At 54.9% G+C, this 19,104-nt stretch overlaps 1 protein-coding gene across 2 annotated transcripts in view; it reads left to right on the top strand.

Annotated features, from left to right (window-relative positions):
* The first annotated feature begins 7,797 nt into the window (after positions 1-7,797).
* SH2B3 (SH2B adaptor protein 3) overlaps positions 7,798-19,104 on the top strand; it is a 37,476-nt gene continuing 26,169 nt past the window's right edge. The window contains exons 1-2 of one of the 2 annotated variants that reach the window (XM_046024753.1): positions 7,798-8,188; positions 18,178-18,975. In XM_046024753.1, the coding sequence (XP_045880709.1) occupies positions 18,205-18,975 (771 nt within the window). In that variant the 5' untranslated portion in view covers positions 7,798-8,188; positions 18,178-18,204. The remainder of the gene's footprint in view (positions 8,189-18,177; positions 18,976-19,104) is intronic. The other variant, XM_046024755.1, reaches the window with a different exon arrangement.

Raw genomic sequence — 19,104 nt, 5'->3', positions numbered from 1 at the left:
AGTGGAATAGGACAGTTTCTTGCTCTTCTGCCTGAGCCCAAAATTGATTCTCACAGGTCCCTGCCCATCCTTGAACCAGTCACTGGAGCAGGGATGGGAAGGTCAGCCCCAGAGAACATTTTGAACTGAGACTACCTAGAAAACCAGGTGCTACTGCCATAGCAAGGGGAAGCCAGGCCACCCTGATGGCCACTGATCATGGGCAATCATCTCAAAACTGAAGAGAGCCCAGCTTGGGGAAAATGGAAATGTGGGGCTCAGTTGCTCTCTGTGCATGCCCTCCGCTTCCTACTTCTGTTTCCAAGAGTATTGCTGAATATTTCCCTCTCTCCTCTCCTCCTCTCTGCTCCTCCTCTCCTTAGTCCTGTGGCTCCTGCTGCCTCAGAAAGGTGAAGTAACTTGCCCAAGGTCACACAGCCAGTACATGTGGCAGAGTCCAGAGGCGTCCCCAGGCAACTGACCACAAAGTCCTGCTCTGCGCTCAGGAGTAAGCCAAGGCCAAGGTGCTACCGTAGCCCAGTCCCAGACAGCTCACAGAGGACACTGCAGCCTCCTCACACCAGTCACCTCTGTCCTCAAATATGCACCTGCCCTGTGGCTCCATTTTCTCACCAGAAAGGACCGGATTGCCTGGTGGCCATTCTTGAGCATAGAGCTGCTGCTGGACAACCTTCCCATGGTTGCTTTGGCTCACCTTGAAGCCATGCTCTGTCACCCAATGGCTGGCCAGGGGCTCAGGGGGCCACTAGCATGGTCCCTGGGGTCTCAGAGCCACCCTGGGTTATCTGCAGGTGAGGAGTGACTCACACTCATGTCACATCCTCTGTGGGACCATCCCCAGCCTCTGCCAGGCTAGGTAGGAGACCAGCCTCCAGCAGCCCATTTTGGGGTAAAGAACAGCCTGTGGGGGACTGGAGGAATAAAGGAGACACATCTCCAAACCTTAGTCTTGTACCTAACCCTTTTTTGGTTACATTTTTTTTAATTGAGGTGAAATCACGTAATATAAAATTAATTCTTTTAGAGTGAACAATTCCGTGCCATTTACCACATTCACAATGTTGTACAACCCTAGTTCCAAAACCTATTCATCCGCACAAAAGGAAACCCCATACTTAGAACTAGGAACTCCCCATCCTCATCCTCCCCTCCCCTGACCCGGAACAAACAGCGATCTGTGTTTTGTCTCTGTGGAATTACCCCTTCTGAATATGTCATGGAAATGGAATTACACACTATGGGACCTTCTGTGTCAGGCTTCCTTTACTCAGCACATTGGGGTTTTTCTGTGTGTGGGAGGGGGTTTGTTTTGTTTTTGTTTTTTAATTCCATGTGAATTTGTCTTTTTATTTTTAAAGTTTATTTATTTAAGTCATCTCTATATCCAACCTGGGGTTCGAACTCACAACCCCAAGATCAAAAGTCACATGCTCCTCCAACCAAGCCAACCAGGCGCCCCTCACTCCGCATATTATTTGGAGGGTCATCCATGTTTTTATCATATGTCAGTATTTCCTTTCTATGGTTGAGGATAGATCACATCTTGGTTGTCCATTCATCCACTGATGGACATCTGGGTTGTTTCTACCTTTTGCCTCTGTGAACACTGAATGGGCATTCATATACAAGTGTCTGTTCGAGTACCTGTCACCAGTTCTTTGGGTCTGTATTTTAGCTAACATTCTGATGCTTCTTGTAGTGTAGATAGGGAAGGGTCGCATTCTCAGGTGTTCGCAGTCCCCTAACCCTCAGTGTAAGGGGGGACCTGAGACTCGAGCACAGATCATGTTTCAGGGGGTTTTGAAGGATGCGTAAGAGTTTGCCAAGCAGAGGAAGGGAAAAGGGAATGTCAGGCAGTGAGAGTAGTGTGGGCAAAGGTCTGGAAACGGGAAGCGGGGGACAGAAAGAAGTCTGGTGTGGCCAGAGCACAGGGTGTTTGGTGGATATGCGGCAAGGGGAGGTCGCTGAGGATGAGGCTGTGAAGGGGCCTGGCCTGTCAGGATGAGGCTTTTATTCAGAAGGTAATAGGAGCCTTGGAGGGTTTAGAGCGGGGGAGGGAGGTCGCACATAACCAAATTTGTGCCTTGGAAATTAACAATAACATTTATTGAGCCCTTTCCGCTTGTAGCACGGACTTTTACATGAATTAAGTTAATTTTCACTACAATCCTGCTCAGGACGCCGCTTCCCAGGCCGTCACCCCAAGGCTGCCACCAGAGGGCGCCAGAGCTGCGCGCAATTCGGCGCCGCCGCAGACCCGCAGCCTGGGAGGGCGGCAAAGCTCGCGCCGGGGAAGCTCGTGCGCGGCGCGCCGATCCAGGGGCAGGGGTAGGACTGCGGAAGGGACAGGTTGTACGTCCTGTGGGGAGCCATTAGGGCCTTTAATTACCGGGATTGGACGTGAATAATTATCTACTGGGCCTTAGGCCACTGAGTCACTTCCTCTCGGAAACCAGATTATCTCGGGGAAGAGGGGACAACTCGTAGCTCCCCAAGGACGCGATGGGGGCCCTTGGGGTGGGCGCAGGGCGCTGTGCTCCTGTGAATCGGCTGGTTATTGACTTGGTGGGGGCTCTTTGCGGTGGCCCCGTGTTCAACGTGGCCCTCTGCCTGGGTCGTGCATGAGTAGCTCCTCTGAAATCTGGGTGGAGGCAGCCATACCCTCTCAGCTTTGCAGGGCCCAGCACCCACCGCTGGAGACCAGCTGGAGCCACAGCTGGGGCAGCGGATGGTGGGGGTGGGGGAGCCCAGAACGGCGGCCCCTCCCTTGAAATCCTCCTGCCACCCAGGTCCTTAATGAGCTCCGAAGGGCCTCTGGGGTCATTCTTCTAACATCTTGGACCTTCTGCAGCTCTCCTCTTTTTCTTCTGGGTCTCCAGCGGGATCACCCTTAAGGTCTGTTCATGGCACCCCGAACTCTTCCAGCCTCTACCCACATCACCCAGTGCCAAAGCTGCTTCTACATTTTTAGGTATTTGTTACAGCAGCTTCCGTTTCTCAGTATCGACGTTCTATCTTAGGCCATTCAGAAAAAACAGTAATGTATTCCTTACAGTTCCCGAGTGGGAAGCCCTAGATCAAGGCCCTGGCAGATTCAGGGTCTGGCGAAAGCTCCCTTTCCAGCTGAGATTGTGGCTTCTGGCTGTAACCTCTCCTGGCAGAAACAGAGGAGGATCTCTTTGGGGTCTCTTTTATAAATTTTTATAAAGGTCATGAAGGCTCTGATCTCATGACCCATTTGCCTCCCAAAGGCCCCACCTCTTAACACCATCCCCTAGGAGGTTAGGATTTCAACATGAGTCTTCGGAGGATATAAACATTCAGTCCATAGGGGGCAGACCAGGCGCTCAGGCCTCATCCTGTGGCCCAGACTTTGTTTCCAATAGGGAGAGGATAGGTCTGCAGAAGCACATTGTATAGATGTGAACACCAAGATCTCTGCTCACTAGCTGGGTGACCTCAGGCAACAGTCTTGACTCTCGGACCTCAGTGTCCTCATCTGTAGAATGGGTGTGAGGATCTCGTGCCCACAGAGCTGATCTCTGTGGCCACCATTCTTCACAACCACTCCCTGAGGGACCTATGACTCACATCCAATTACACATTATAATCAACACTCTGTTGGGCACGTACTGTCCATACAGAAGCGCTATCCAAACTCCCAGCCATCACTGTAAGTTTTTCTCATCAAATTCTCCCACACGGCCCAACCAAGCCAGCCCTGTGACTCTCCCCATTTTACAGACCAAAAAATTGAGGTCTAGGGAGTCCAAGTGATCACCCAGCTAAGAGGATGCCGAACACAGAATTCTAAACCCGTCGGGGTGACCCCAGAGCCTTCAATCTTAACTGGGGTCCCCTCAGACAATGCTGTTCCTTCTTTGAATTGGGGAGATTCTGATCGGGCCTAATGACTTTACTTTTCAATGACTCAGTTTCCTCATAATAAAATGGGGATAATAACAACAGTAAGAGTACCTAGCCCAGGGCTGTCATGAGAACGAAATGAGTTAACTAATGGAAAATGTCCAGAGCCACGCCGTTGAGGACGGAGATCACTGACCACATGAGGCTATTTAAATTTTAATTCATTAACACCACAGAAAATTAAAATTTAGTTCCTCAGTGACCCTTGCCAGAGTTCAAATGCTCAACAGCCTCATGTGGCTCGTGGTCAAGTGCCGACAGCACATCTCCATCGTCACAGCAAGTTTCCTCTGCCAGCACTGGTATGGGGCAGCGCCCGACAAGACGCAAGCCTCCGCAACTGGTAATCGCATTATTATTAATCCTAGATCGTTAGCTATTATGATTACACTATTATTCTATTACTGTTAGTCCTCTTTCTAGCCTATTGTTACTTTATTATTTTTTTTAATGTTTTTATTAATTTGAGAGAGTGCGAGTGAGAGCACGAGCACGAGGGAGGGGAAGACGGAGAGGGAGAAGCGGTCCGCCAGCTGAACAAGGAGCCCCACGCGGAGCTTGATCTCAGAACCCCGGGGTCATGACCTGAGCCCAAGGCAGCCGCTTAACTGACTGAGCCCCCCAGGTGCCTCTATTTATTATTTTAACTCCTGTAACTATTAAGTGCTATTATTAGTCCTGGGACTGTTAACTGTGATTATATTATTATTATATTACGTTTGTTATTATTATTATTATTTAAGTTTATATTTTTAAGTCATCCCTACACCCAGCGTGGGGTGGGGCTTGAACTCACGACCGACCCCGGGCTCAGGAGTCACATGCTCTTCCCACTAAGCCAGCCAGACGCCCCATGTTACATTTATTGTTCATCTTTTTACTCTTCTACTGTTAGTTTTTATTTATTATTATTAATCCTGGTACCGTTTGCTATTATGGTAACTATGAATCCTAGACCTGTTATTATATTTATTTTTGCTACTAATATCTTACTGTTATTTTATATTTACTATTCTGTAATAACTAACTAACTGTTATTATTTTTAACAAGCTCTATTAACAGTTATTACATTATTATTCTATTGCTATTGATTCTTTTATTATTAATCCCATACTGGTTAACTTTTGTGTTGTTTTCAGTACCAATTGTTAATATCATGTTAATGGTATTAATAAGCATTTACTAATGTTGTCATTGGCTGCTGTTTCGTTACTGTTATTAATCCTGAGTCTCCAGCCCCTAGTTGGCGGGCAGTAGGCATTCTCCCTGTCGGTGTGAGAGCAAGGGCGGTGGCACCTGCTGGCTGAGGCTACCTCCCTTGCTTCAGGGCAATTCGGATAAACCTCCTTCTCGCTTTGGGCCCCAGGGACCTATGAAGTGGGAGGAGCCACGGCCAGAAGAGGAAAATCGCAGTTCAGAGCAGGGGTGCTCTCAAATCTAGGGCAAGACGACAGAAGAGGTGTTCGTTGTAAACCCGTTGCCTTTAGAAGGAAAAGCAGAAACAGAGTGAGAAGTCTCTCGTGGAGAGAGCATTGAAACAACCAACTGGACGCTGGAGGGGACGCCTGGCAAGAAGAAATTAAGCGAGAAGGGAAACCACTTTGGGCCTCAGAGAAATCTGGCACGAGAGAAGGCTTGCACTGTGATTAAAAAGGGGAAGAACCACAAGTCTCCATTTAAGTCAGCAAAACTGCTGTCTGGGCAGTGAGAGGGAAAGTGCTTGTGGCTGGCAGCTTTCAGCAACCATTTGACAACTGCTGTGTACCTGCTGCTCTGTTGGCGCCACCTGGCAGCGGTGTGACTGCAGGCAGGTAACTGCTCTCTCTAGGCCTCAGTCTCCCCAGATGCCCTATAGAGATAATAATATGGAGTGATCGGTTTAGGCTTCCCTAATACCTCGCCCCCCACCCCTGGCCGTCCCACATCCTCAGACACTGTGTGAATGTTACTGGCGCACCTTCTAACGGGTTGCTAACTCCAGACTTTGCAGCTCAAATCCAAAGCTCAACAGGTCCTTCAAAAATCCCCCGTGGCTCCCTATTGCTCTCAAGATAATTCCCAAACTTGACACCAGGACCTTCAAGTTTCCATGTGACAGGCCTGCCTTTCCAACTTCATCTCTTCCCATCTGTAAGCCTGGGTATCACACTGCCTTCTTGACTTTCCTCAAATGCACCAGACTTATTCCCACCTCAGGACCTTTGCACTCACTGTTCCTTTGGCCAGGAATGCCCTTCCCTCAGACTTTATCATGCCCAGATGCTTCTTGCTACAGGACGGGGAAAGGGGTGGTCTCACCTCAAATGCTAGTTCTTCAGAGTGGTCCTCCCCAAGCCTCCAGTCTAAGACAGCCCCTTCCTACTGTCTATCTTTAACTGTTTTATCTTTCTCTCAATTCATTATCCCATTTATTCAAGTACTTATGCTGTGTGTCCCCTCGCCAGAATGTCAGCTCCACAAGGGCAGCCTATTTGTCTGTCTTGTTCACGTCTGTGTCTCCAGCACCTACAACAGTGCCTGGCGCATTGGAGGCATTTAACAAGTATTTGTGGGAAAGCACATGTTCATTGCTAGAGGTCCTTCAAGGTTATGTGATTTCAAGGATCCTACAGCAGACCAACCCTGATCCCCATTTGGGTGGAATCTGGAAATCCCCATCTTCTGGGGAACCCCTTTCTGCATCTCCAGGGGCAAACTCAAGCCTGATTAACAAACACGCAGGTAGTAGTGCTTTCCCTTGGGCAAATCCCAACGCTAAGTGCTTTAATGCACTGACTCATTTAATCCCCACGGTAACCCAGTGGAGTGGGTACTCTTACTATTTCCATTTCACAGATGAGGAAATTGAGGTATGGAGAAGTCAAGTCATTTGCCCAAGGTTAGTAAGAGGGGGAGGCAGCAGACCGGACAGTGTGTTGTCTGGGAAGGGGTGATGAGGTTCCTGCAAGCTTGGGGCCTAATCAAATAGTTTCCTGTTGTGGGAGGGAGAGAAGTGTAGACATTCCTCTCTCACCTCGCTTCCCCCGTGTTGGGGGAAGGGCCCGCTGACTGTATGTTCCACCTCAGACTAAGGGGCACCCCACTGTCAACCTCATCCCACGTTAAGGCCTGCAGAGAAAATGAAAGCACGGGGGAGAGCAGAGAGGGAGGCCCAGAGGGCATGGGGAGGGCTTCCTGGAGAAAGATGTATTCCTGAGGTGTGGCCCCATAGTAGTGGCCCATTGGAGGTTGGTCTACCCAGGCATCAGCAACTGCAGGAGCAGAACCGAGGGTGGGGACAGAACCCGAATGGGGAGGGGCTACGGCCGTGGCGGGTCGGTTCAGCAGAGTCGCGGATAGTCGGGGCCCGGCGGGGTTGGGATCCTTCCCCGGGGAGTGACGAAAGCTATGGTCGCTATTGCACGGACCTGCAGGGAGAGTGCAGATAAGGCCTTGCAGGAGGGAGTCGCAGGGGCGCGCCCCCTCGAGGCCAAAGAGGCTCGACCCCGCCCCTTCATAGGCCCCGCCTCTCCTCCATCTGGCCCCGCCCCCGCAGCGCTGAGGCACCTGGGGGTCTGCACGGGCTAGGTGGGTGGGGCCAAGGTTGCCCCGCCCCTCGGTCGTTCATTCCCTTCTTTAGCCCTCGCGATGCGACCTCGGGTGGGCGAGGTGTGGGCGTGGCTTGGTAGGGCCCGCCTCTCTCCGAGCTCGCCTTTGAGACCCCAGGACCCAGTCAGCGGTGGCGGATCCGGATTGATGGGCGGGGCCAGGTCCGACCCCGCCCCTAGGGGGCCGCCCCCTCCGGTCGAGTCTGGCTCGGGGAAGGGCCGGGGCGTGGTCTCTCCCGGTCCCGCCCCACCCTGGTCCCGCCCCGGCCGTGACCGCCCTCCCCCGCCGGGCTCCGCTCGCACAGCCGGTTCCTCTTTACATAACGGCGCGAGGCGGCATGGGCTCGGGCCACCGCCTCCGCCCGGCCGCCCGCCTGGACTGTCGCGGCCCGTGGTGGCGACGGCGGCGGCAGCAGCAAAGTTTCCCCGGCGGCGGCCCGGGGGCGCATCCCCCCGCAACTGTCAAGCGCTGGCGGCGGAAATGATGAGGCGCTGGCCATTTTCCGAGCCCGGGTTTCCTGCCTGAGCCCCGCTCGAGCGAGCCGCGAGCCAAGAGCCGGCGCGCGGGAGAGAACGCGCCCGGGGCGGGGGCCCGCCCGCCCCCTCGGCATTTCGGGGGGCCGGGGGCGCGCGACGCCATGGGCCGGCCGGGCCCGGACCCCCTCTCTCTCAGGTAAGCCCGTCTTTCCCGGCGCTCCCTCCACCGGGTTGGGAGGGCTCTGATGGGGGAAGAGGAGGCCCCCTGTCCGGTTCTGCCCGGTGTCTGCGCACTCCAACAGCCTGAAATACTGTCCTGCCCCTGACCCCGATGGGGTGTTCAGGGCGGCCCTTCTCCAGCTCCTGCGACACCCTCCCAGCCGACACCCCCACCCACACACGTGTTGGCGATGTAATAGGGGAGGCAGTGGGGAAGGCGCTGAGAGGGTATGGTTAATACTTCCCAGTCTACCCCTTAAAGTAGCCCAGTCAGTCGAGGGCAGCAGTCCCCTCAACTTGTGTGTGGTGAGGAGGGGTCCAGGGTCAAGTGCTTGGTACCTTGAAAGTGAAAGCAGTCAGACGAGGCTGCGAGGATGGAAGAGCCCTCTGGGAGTGGGGCCACCTGTCCCTCCCCACTGTCCCAGCCCAGACCATGTGGCTATGAGGGTGTCTCTGGATTCTAGAAGCCCCTCTCCACAGTCACCTCACCTCAGAGGTGGGCCAGGCCAGGTGCCCCCAAGCCGCTGAGTTTGGGGTTTCCCAAGGGTTCAAGAGTCGTGGAGCTCAGTTCTCTCTGAGCTGGTGCGCTCACACCCCAGACCTGGAACTCAGGTGAATCCTCCTATCTAAGAAAAAAAAAAAAGTGGGTGGGATGGTCATGCAGGTCAGCATGGCTGGGAGGGTAGTTTCAGTGGTCTTTAATGCTTGGTGCAGAAATCCCCTCCCTTCCCTCCTTCTGCCCATGGGGGCTTTTGGGATGATGGGGATTGCATTTGAGGAACTGGGGAGGGGGGCCTTCCTGCCTGTCCTGCCTTTTTTTTTTTTTTTTTCTTTAATTTCCTCATTCCCCTGTTTCTCTTCCCCATTCCCGGCCACGATGATGTAGGTGAGGAGGTCACTGCCTGCAGCTGGAGGCCTCCAGGGAGGGGCATGGCCAGGCCTGACTGAGTGGGAGGAAGTGAAATTGGGCTGCGGTGGGGGCTTTGGAGCAGAGGGCCTGGCAAAGCAATGTCTGCAGGGCCAACGTCCAGCTTTGGGGGCAGGAGGGGCTGAGATCTGACCCCCATGCCCCTCTCCTGGGAGAGGAGCATCCCCTGACCTCCACCAGCTGCCAGGCTCAGCTAGGGCAGCCAGCCCATCCTGCCTTCCCTTTTACAGTCCAGCTGCAGGGCCCCTGCCAGGCGATGGGCACATGGGTCTCCAGGGCTACGGGCGGGAGTCATGTCTGGCTTTCTCATCACTGACCTGGCTGCCAGAGCGGAAACAGCTCTCAAGGATCCCTGGGGCTGCGGGGGCTGGAGACCCAGCCCTAATGGGGGGAGAGCAGGCAGAGGCCGCCCGGGCGGGCTGGGGTCGCCGATGAGAGGCCAGGGCCCGCTTGGGAAGTTGGAAGGGTTTTTAATACACTTTTTCTGAGCCTTTTCCCACAACCCTCCTCTGGGAGGGAAAATCCTTCTGAGCCAAAGGGTGAACATTCCTCGAACTTGTGCGAGTCCCTGTGGACCACAGAGACAGCCAGCTGGGAAGGAGCTGGACTGAAGTACCAGCTGCTGGGGTCTGAGGGCCTTCAGGGATTTAGCAGTGGGAGAGGAGGGTCCTGGAGGCGTAGGTTCCATGTTCCCACTGCTTCTGTCCAGCTGAGGGCATGGCCAAGTGACACCTGTGAACCTCAGTCCCCCCCCTCCCAGTGAAATGGGATAATAACAGGTTTATGGTAGGGATTCAATGAGTCATTGTGTGAGAAGCACCTGCTGCCTGGCAGAGAAAAGGTTCAATTACAGGTGGTGGTGGTGATTTTATTATTATCATTACCATCATTATTGTCATTTTCCTGGCTGTGGAATGTTTGTCCATCAGCATCCCTCGAGCATCTCCAGCACGTGTGTGGCTCTGGGGGGTCCTGGGTCTTTAGGAGAAGAATTGCAAAGATGCAGGCGGGATGAGGGGATGGTGCTTCCTGGCTACAAAGCCTTGCTTAACTATCCCGGCCTCAGTTTCCTCATCTGTCAAATGGGTGTGATCAGAGTACCTAATTCTTAGGGTCATTGGAACCATATGAGCGAATTTGCAAAGCGTTTAGAACATTTTGATCAGGAGTGATAATAATAATTATGAGACTGTTACTGTTTGTTGTGGATGTTAGCTCGGATTGTTCTCCTTCCTGATCCTCGGCTTTCCCTCCCCCCTCTCCCCTGCCGTTCCTGTAAACCCTGGACTTAATCCTTCCTGATAGAACTTTCTAGTACAAATCAGATTCTGTAGAACCACTCCAGATATGGGGGGAGCCTGGGCCCAGCAGACACAGGTAGCCCTGAAGCAGGTGAGCCTTTGGGGGCCCTTGGATATCTTGGTCCAACCGTGTTACCCCAGGACACCCTCCACCTCCTGTATGGAACCTCCCCAAGGACAAAGGGGTCAGGGCTAGAGGCACTTGGAGAGACCTCCCAGTCCCAGTGCAGCCCACTTTGGGGGCTGGGGGAGGTATGGAGATGCACATAAAGCAGTCAGAGCTGGGCCTCCCCTGACGATAATAGATGAGGATATTATTATTAATATTATTAAATGAGTTGCCTCTCCTGTTAAATTCCCACTTCTCCTTGGTAGCAACATGGATTTTGGAGCCAAATCCAGGATCTGCCAGGTTCTAGCTATGAGGCCTAGGGAAAATTATCAGACCTCTCTGGACCTCATCTGCCCAACAGGGACCAAGAGTCTTAGCCTCTCCGGGGTATATGAACCTGTGTGTAAGGTCATATATGGAGTGTGTGAGCCTGGCGCAGTGTAGGGGCTTGAAACGCATTGGCTGTAATTACTATGGCTCTGTGCCCCTGGGCTTGTCCCTTAACCTCTCTGAGCTCTGCTGTCCTCCTCTATGACATGGGAGTACTAATGACTGGATTGTACTGAAAAGAGGGATGCATAATGCCTGGCATGCAGTCAGTGCTCAATAAGTGTGAGCTGCTGCTGTGAGTGCCCTAGAGGGGGCTAACACTTCATTGCCAGGTTTCCTGGGAAAATGGTCCCAAGGCCACCTCCCCCTCCTCCCTGGGTGTTCAGCATCTTTGGCTGGGCGGGACAGGAAGCTGCTTCCATCTGGCAGATGGGAGAAGCTTGCCTCAGAGTCCAGAGGTGTAATACAAGTTTCTTGTTCCCAGCCAGACCCTGCTCCCAGCTACCCGCCCTCCCTGAGGAAACTGAGGCGGGCAGTCTGCCCAGGGGAAGTGACTCAGCTGGGGTCACTCGCTGAGTCAGGCTTAATTGGACCCAGGAGCCCTGCACCCCAGCTCCCTGGCTTCCGGGGGCCTGTAGTCCCTTGGAAACTGGGCAGGTCCAAAGGCCACAGCTGGACACCCGCTCACTTGGGACCTGTCCCCTGGGCAACCACCATTCCTCAGCCCGGGGCTCTGAGGTCCCACGGACCACCCCTAGGCTTCGCAACCTGGTAGTCTTCTTCCCAGCAAGGGCAAGGGGCACTTCCCCAGGAGAGCAAGTCCTTCTGGTGTCCCCCAGCCCCGCCTCGACCGGAAACCCAGCAGCTGAGCAGATGGCTGGAAGATTTGTCCTCCCACGCCACCCTGTCAGGGGTCGGCGAGGGGGGCCAGGCTGCAGGCTTCCTCGTGAGCCAGGCCGTGAGCCCCTGGGGGCCTGTCCGGATGTGGGCCCCCACCCCGGTTGGCGGGGGGAGGCGGTGAGGGGGGGCAGGCTGCCACTGCCCCTTGTGTCCCCAGGGAGGCCTGGGAGGGAGGAAGTCTGCCCTGCTCACCAGCAGCTGACTCACAGGGTGCCTGATGGAGGCGCCGGCCTTGGGGAGCTGGAGGACTGGAAATGTGACTGGGGGAGGTGGTCACAACCAAAAGAGGGCCTTGGGCATGAATATGTCCTCTGAGAGCCCGCCTCTCATAGGACAGGCCAGAGACAGTGAGTACTGTGGGGAGAGGTTCACCTCTCCTGACACCATCGCAGGGCGCACAGAGGGGGTGTCCCTTGGGTAGAGTCTCAGCCTTCTCAACTCGGGGCAGTGAAAAGAAGTCACATGCTGGTATGGAGGGGTGGTGCTGGGGCTGGTGAGCACTGCCTGACTTTCTCCTGAAGCCTAGCTGGGTAGGTAGTTGGGGTGTCAGGCTGGGTGTGGGGACAGAGGACTTGAATGTCCCTGGGCACTAGGTGACCCTAGAAAGGGTGCCTCAGGACTCCATGGGCTGCTCAGTGATATAGGGCAGAACCCACCTCCTAGCCACCACAGGACCTCAGAACCTTTATTCCCTATATCCCAGGGGCTTCTCCACAGTCTGGACAGCCTGAACGGTGTGAAAGGGCACTGGGCTGACTCCCAGGCATGTATGTTGGAATCCCCCAACTCTCTGGGCTTCCTTGGGCAGAGGGTCTGGGCTGTTGAAGAAGCTGGCGCTGTAGGTGGGAAAGGACAAAATGCTTGCTGTGGCCTGTAGTCAACCTGGAGGCCTCCCTGGAGGAGGTGTCTCCCTCTGAGGATATGGGACTTCCTGCCAAAACATCTGTGAGCTGGGGGCAGGGGAAGCTGTGGTCCTAGGGGAGGATGGAAGCTCTGGACTGGCTCACTTTAACTTCATTTACCACAATTTAAACTATCCTCCCCAAGCCTTGGCAGGTGGAATTCCCACAGGTGGGTAAAGATCTTGCCTGCACCTGGGCCTCATAATTAAGTGGGAAATGTTAGCTTCCCCAGATTACGTTGCTACCCAGGGTGATCGGGTAGAGGAGGGGCTGAGGAGCCCCAGTCACTGGGGTCACGGGCTAGAGTGGGACCCACAGCTCAGATTCCCTGCCTAGAGCCAGGATTCCCAGCTGTTCAGCGCCTCATTTCTCTCCAACTTGGTAGGGGCTCGAGGGTTGCTTAGGCTGGATCTGCTTCAGTGGGGGACACCAAGCTTGGGCTAGGGCTTTAAGGCCCTCAGGCACTCTGGTGGACATAGCTGTCTTGAACGTGGGGGTCCTGGGAGGCAGCTCTACCCCCAGCCCAGCCCAGGGCCCTAGGATGGGCAGGGAGACCGTGATTTCCTTGTGTTCCCTGTGGGGACTTGGGGGGAAAGGGGTGCCAGGATTCGACCTTCCTGCTCCGCATAACATCCTTCTTGTCCCTCACCCCACCATGTTATTTGGGAAATGCTGTCGCCCCACCTCCACACACATAGCCGGGACCTCCCTTTCCCAGTTCCTTTCCCAGAAGCCCAAGCTCATCAGGTGGGAGACTCTGCAGCTTTGCAGGCCCCTCTGTGTGAGTTCCTTCATCCCTTTGGCCACCCAGGCTTCCAGTGCTCTGGTGGGTGGGGGAAAAGGGGAGGAGGGGGCCAGTGGAAGTGCCCCCAAGACCCTCCTACTTATATCCCCCACCCTAAGCCTGGAGGTTCCTGGGAACCCTCAGGTGATTAGTAAATGCTATCTGCTAAGAGCTTTTCAGGCCTTAATCCCACAGCTGGTGTGATCTGATCAATTACTTAGCATATAGTAAGTGTTCAATAAATGGCTACCACTGGGACTCAAGCCCAAGGAGAGGACCACCTTCCTGCCGCCTGGCTGCCAGCCCAGCCAGGAAACCTCCGAGGCACGCCCCCTCCCAGACGTGGGCCCCAGCTGAGCGCTCAGTGCTCTGACTGGTGACTTCCTGCCCGGAGCTCCTGCCCTCCTGCCGGGAGCCACCTCTCCCCTGAGAAGGCCTTTTGTTCAGGCTCCCTTGACGCTCCCTACTGGCCCAGCCCGCAAGGCAGGCTCCCTCTCCGGCTTCTGTGACCAAAGGCCTGAAATTCTCCGGAGCTGGTGCTCTTCTCCGCTAACAGTAAGAGTAATAAAATAGCAACAGGCACTTGTTTGCTGAGCCCAGTGCCCAGCACCCTGCAGACCTCCCGTTCTCAGAATATTCCTAGTGAATGCTGAGAGCTGAACACTGGCCCATTTTACAGGTGGGGGCACGGGCTCAGGGAGAGGAGCCCCCTTTTCTGTACTGCACAGCAAAGAAGTGGCAGACGCAGGAGGTGGCCCCAGGTTTGCCTGGTAGCTCCACAAGTGCTTGCCTGGGCAGTGGGGGGATCTCGGTGTGTTTCTCAGAGCCCTGCAGCCCTTCTGTTTGTCCGTGTCGGTCAGGAGCATGACTCCAAGAGCAGGACTACCAAACCGCAGCCCGCCCCAATCCCAGGAGTTCATTAACTCATACAGGTGCTATTTCGGGAGCATCTACTCTGACCTGGCCGTGGGGCTGACTGGAGCGAGATGGCCTCTGCACCTTCCAGGGGCAAAGAGCCCTGGTTGAGCGCACAGGACAGAGAGTGGTTCTGATCTCAGCTCTACGCCTCACTGGCCGTGGGGCTCTGGGCAAGCTAATCTTCCCATGTGTTGGCTTTTTTATCTGTAAAATGGACGTATTGATGGGTCTCCCCTCTACCCTCCAGTGTAGATTAAACTAGCCAGTATAAATGCAAACTGTTTAGCACACAGCAGGGCATCTAAAAAGCCAGAAATAGTGTCATTTATTGTTCTTTTTGTTTTTAAAATTGTATTTCTAAAATTGAGATACGACTGAGGTGCCTGGGTGGCTCAGTCGGTTAAGTGTCTGCCTTCAGCTCAGGTCATGATCCCAGGGTCCTGGGATCGAGCACCACATCGGGCTCCCTGCTCATCTGGGAGCCTGCTTCTCCCTCTTTCTCTGCTTGCTGCTCACCCTGCTTGTATTCTCTTTTTCTCTGTCAAATAAATAAAATCTTAATAAATAAAATTGAGATATGATCGACATACATTAGTTTCAGGGATACAACATAATAACTAGATTTCCCGTGATCATTTTACCATGTATACAAATGTAGAATCATTGTTTTTAAACTTGTACCCTGTGGTTGCTTTCCTGACCCCCTGGTGGCTTTGGGACCTGGGCAGGGGAGCTGATGCCTCCTGACTCCCGCAGGGGCTGAATGAGAAAGAAGTTTATGTCCCTCCCCTGGGTCTCCTTCGTTCAATATACATTCACTGGGAAAGTGACTCTTCCTAACGGTGTGCATTCTGGCACTGATCAGGCATTTTGGGACGGCTTCTATGGGGGTTTTTATTGCCAGCAATGGGACCTCCCATGCTTCAGTTTCTCTGTCTGTAAAATGGGAGCAACTATAGGCCCAACTTCCTAGGGCTTCCATGAAGCCTAGGAGAGTTAATGCTTTGCAGAAGCAGAACCGATGCCTGATGTCTAGCAAGTACTTGGTCCACACCGCTCTTCTGTTGGGGGAACTGTAGGAGGTGTGGTTAGGAGGGCTGCCAGCCATCCCCCGGGCAGTGAGGAAGCCTGGAGCCGGCACACTGTTCCAGGAAGCCTCCTGCCGAGGTTGGGCCCTGCCATTGGGCATCAGGAGTCGGTGGCGCCTGGGAGGTGGGTTGGCCCGGTGAGAGGTGGTTGTTGCGGGGGGGGGGGGGACTGGCCCCAATGCATCTCTTGCGGGGCCACAGGTTGCAAATGCAGCTGACCGCTTGCATTCATATGTTCGTTCATTCAGCAGCATTTACTGAGCTCCTGTTGCAGGCTAGGAACTGGGGCTGGAGCAGGGAGCAGATGGGGAAGCTCATAGTCTGGTGTGGAGATAGCCACTAATTTAAAAAATAACTATTTTTAAAAAAAGATTTATTTATTTTAGAGGAGGGAGTGAACGCACTTGGCGGGAGGGCAGAGGGAGAGAATCTCAAGCAGACTCGATTGGGGGGCTGGATCTCACAACCCTGAGGTTATGACCTGAGCTGAAATCAAGAGTCAGACGCTTCACTGACTGAGCCGCCCATAGCTGTTGAGTGCTAACATGTGACGGGTGTGCTGAAGGTCAAGTTCAGGACTTGACTCTGTGGGCTCATGGAAGGTTCTCACGTGTGAAGTTGGAAGCCAGCTGAGAGCAGGCAGGGCCGAGGGGACACTGAAGGCAAGGCCCAGAGGCTGCAGCCAGCAAGTGATGCTGCACACACAGGGTCTCCTAGAGGAGCAGGAGCTTGGGTCTGGAATCCGAGAGCTTTCTGGGCCCCCTAACCTGCGAGAACAGTGCTTGCCTCACCTGTGTGGCTTCATGGGCGTGGCCATGGGGTTAACTAAGGACAAATCACACACACACACACACACACACACACACACACACACACACACACGCCCTCAGCAGCAGGGCAGTTTTCTGGGCAGTGTGGGGACCAATGGCACATGTTCCTCCCCTCCCTTCCCTTCTGCCTGGCAGCCTTCCTTGACAACTGTGTGCAAAGCGCTTACTGCGACCAGGTCTCCGCCTTCCTCACTGATGCAGACACTTGCTCTGCACTGCCTGGGGCATCCTGCTTCCGGCACTGCAGGGTCCCCACTGTGGCCCGGGGAGGGCAGGGCAGCTCAGCCCTCGCTGTCCTGTAGCTTCCCTGCAGGCCTGCCCCACCCCGCCCCTGCATAGATAGAAGGTGCTTGTGCTGTGGGGTGTGGTAGAAGGAACCTTGGTCTCCAGGTTCTGGTCTCCACCTTGAGTACCTCTCCAGGACTCCTTATAACCATTTAATGGAGTGGGTACCATGGTACTCTGCATTTGACAGATGAGGGAAGTGGGGTTCAGAGAGGTCCAGACAGGTGTCAGAGGTCACTCAGCGTCCACATATGTGTATAATATAGCTTGGTGCCAGCATGGTGCCTGGCACAGAGTAGACCCTCAGTAATAGTTTTTTTATTGGGGAGGGGGCATGGTGGTAGAATGAGCAGCCATCATTATGTGGTCCCCAAAGGGGCCCAGGGCCAGCCAGGCTTTGTTGGAAGGACAGCATTGACTGTAACTAGAGCGGTCTGGGGTTCAGCACCTCGGACAGCAGAGGGTGGGGGGCTTCTACCATTTTGATTGTGTGGTGCGGAAGAAGGAGCCATGGGGGTAGGAGGAGAAGGGAGCCCCAGGTGGGATGTATAGGCAAGGGTCTGCCTGTGCTGACATCCCCCCTCATTGGAGCCGGAAATAACCTTTGCACTCCTTTGTGAGTCTTGTTAATTCCTTTTTATTCATCGTTTTATATTTATTTTTATTGACACCAATGATATACTCTCATTGTAATATTTAAATAGTAACAGCCAGCCTTTAGTAGGCGTTCCCTAAGTTCTAACGCCTTTACACTTATTAACTCAGTTAATCCTCGTAACACTCCTATAAGGCAGGTACAAGTGTGTTCCCCATTTTACAGATGGGGAAACAGAGAGAAGTCAATAACTCACCCAAAGTCAGGTAGCGAGTAAGTGGCGGCTAGCGTTTGAACCCAGGCTCAGTGTTGTCAACCATAGAGACATGTCGCAGCAGTGTTCCTTGGTTACTTGAATCCCAAATCCAGTTCTTCCCCCAGAAGTCACCACTGTTTCCAGCGGCTTTGCTCCAGCCACACCTTTCTTGCCCACCACTTAAACACATTTACATGGACATCAAAATCTGTAGTTCGGTTTTGTGTGTGTTCACGTATATGGGATCACAGAGTCTGCATTGTTTCATGGTTTGCCTTGGGGATCTCCCTGGAGTGGCAGCTCAGACCTTCCCCTACCTGGGGAATTCTGCTGCTGCAGAATATTCCAGCCTGCAGATGTAGCGCCGTTTGCTTTACCAGTCTCTGATGGGGATTTAAGTTGTATAAATACCGAAGTCGGACACATCCGGGGATTATCTTGTACCTGCCTCTCTGCCCATGCAAGCAAGCATTCTCTCGAATACTTGAAAGTGGAATTCCTGGGTCTGAAACGCACCCTGCCAAACCGCCCTCCAAAAAGACTGTATCACTCCGAGCACTGGCAGCATCGTAGGGGAGTGACCATTTCGCTGCACCTTCACCAGCACCGGGTATTACCAGTGATTTCCGATTTCTGACATTGTGCCTGGTGAATAACCTGTCTCGTGGTGGCGGGTTTAAGTAGTCGTTTGCTCAGCTGCTTACTCCTTTGTCGCCCACCCCTCTTGTGTCTTTCAGCCTGGCCGCCCCACCTCGGTCTCCACCATGAACGGGCCCACCCTGCAGCCCTCCTCGGCCTCCTCCGCGTCCTCGCCCTCCTCGTCGGCCGCAGCGACGTCGTCGCCGTCCCCGCGGGGCTGGAGTGAGTTCTGTGAGCTGCACGCGGTGGCCGCTGCCCGGGAGCTGGCCCGGCAATACTGGCTCTTCGTGCGTGAGCACCCGCACCACACGCCCCTGCGCGCCGAGCTCGTGTCGCTGCAGTTCACCGACCTCTTCCAGCGCTACTTCTGCCGCGAGGTGCGGGAGGGCTGGGCGCCCGGGCCGCCGGGGTCCCGGGCTACGCCGCCTGCGCGTGACTACCGGGACACGGGCCGCGGGCCCCCGTCCAAGGCGGAGGCGGCCCCGGCCGAGTCGGGCCCGGGTCCCGCCACCCCCGCGCTGCCCAAGGCCCGTAGCTCGGAGGAGCTGGCCCCGCCGCGACCGTCCGCCGCCTGCACCTTCCAGCACCTGCGCCACAGCCTGCGCCACATCCTGCGCCGCGGCTCGGCGGGGGAGCTGCCCGCTGCCACCGGGGCTGCGGGGGAGGCAGGCGAGGGCCCGGCCCGCTCCGGCCTGGCCAGGAAGCTCCTGCCCTGGAGTCTGGCTCGCGAGCCGCCGCCCGAGGCCCTCAAGGAGGCGGCGCTGCGCTACAGCTTGGCCGACGAGGCATCCATGGACATCGGGGCACGCTGGCAGCGGGGGCGGCTGGCGCTGAGGCGCGCCCGGGGCCCCGACGGCGACGCGGACCGCGTGCTGGAGCTCTTCGACCCGCCCAAGGTAAGCTCCCCGCGACAGCCCTGCGGGCGGCCCCACGGGCCCGGAGGGAAAGCATGCCTTGGAAAAAGTGAGGTGTTGCTTTCAGGCGGTTTTGGATTTGCGGAGAGGTTCCCTCGGACGCCCCACGCA

This window comes from Meles meles, chromosome 12, assembly GCF_922984935.1.
Source record: "Meles meles chromosome 12, mMelMel3.1 paternal haplotype, whole genome shotgun sequence".
Taxonomy (NCBI): domain Eukaryota; kingdom Metazoa; phylum Chordata; class Mammalia; order Carnivora; family Mustelidae; genus Meles; species Meles meles.
The sequence above is the reverse complement of the archived record's forward strand: the minus strand, read 5'-3'. Positions and strand labels throughout refer to the sequence as shown.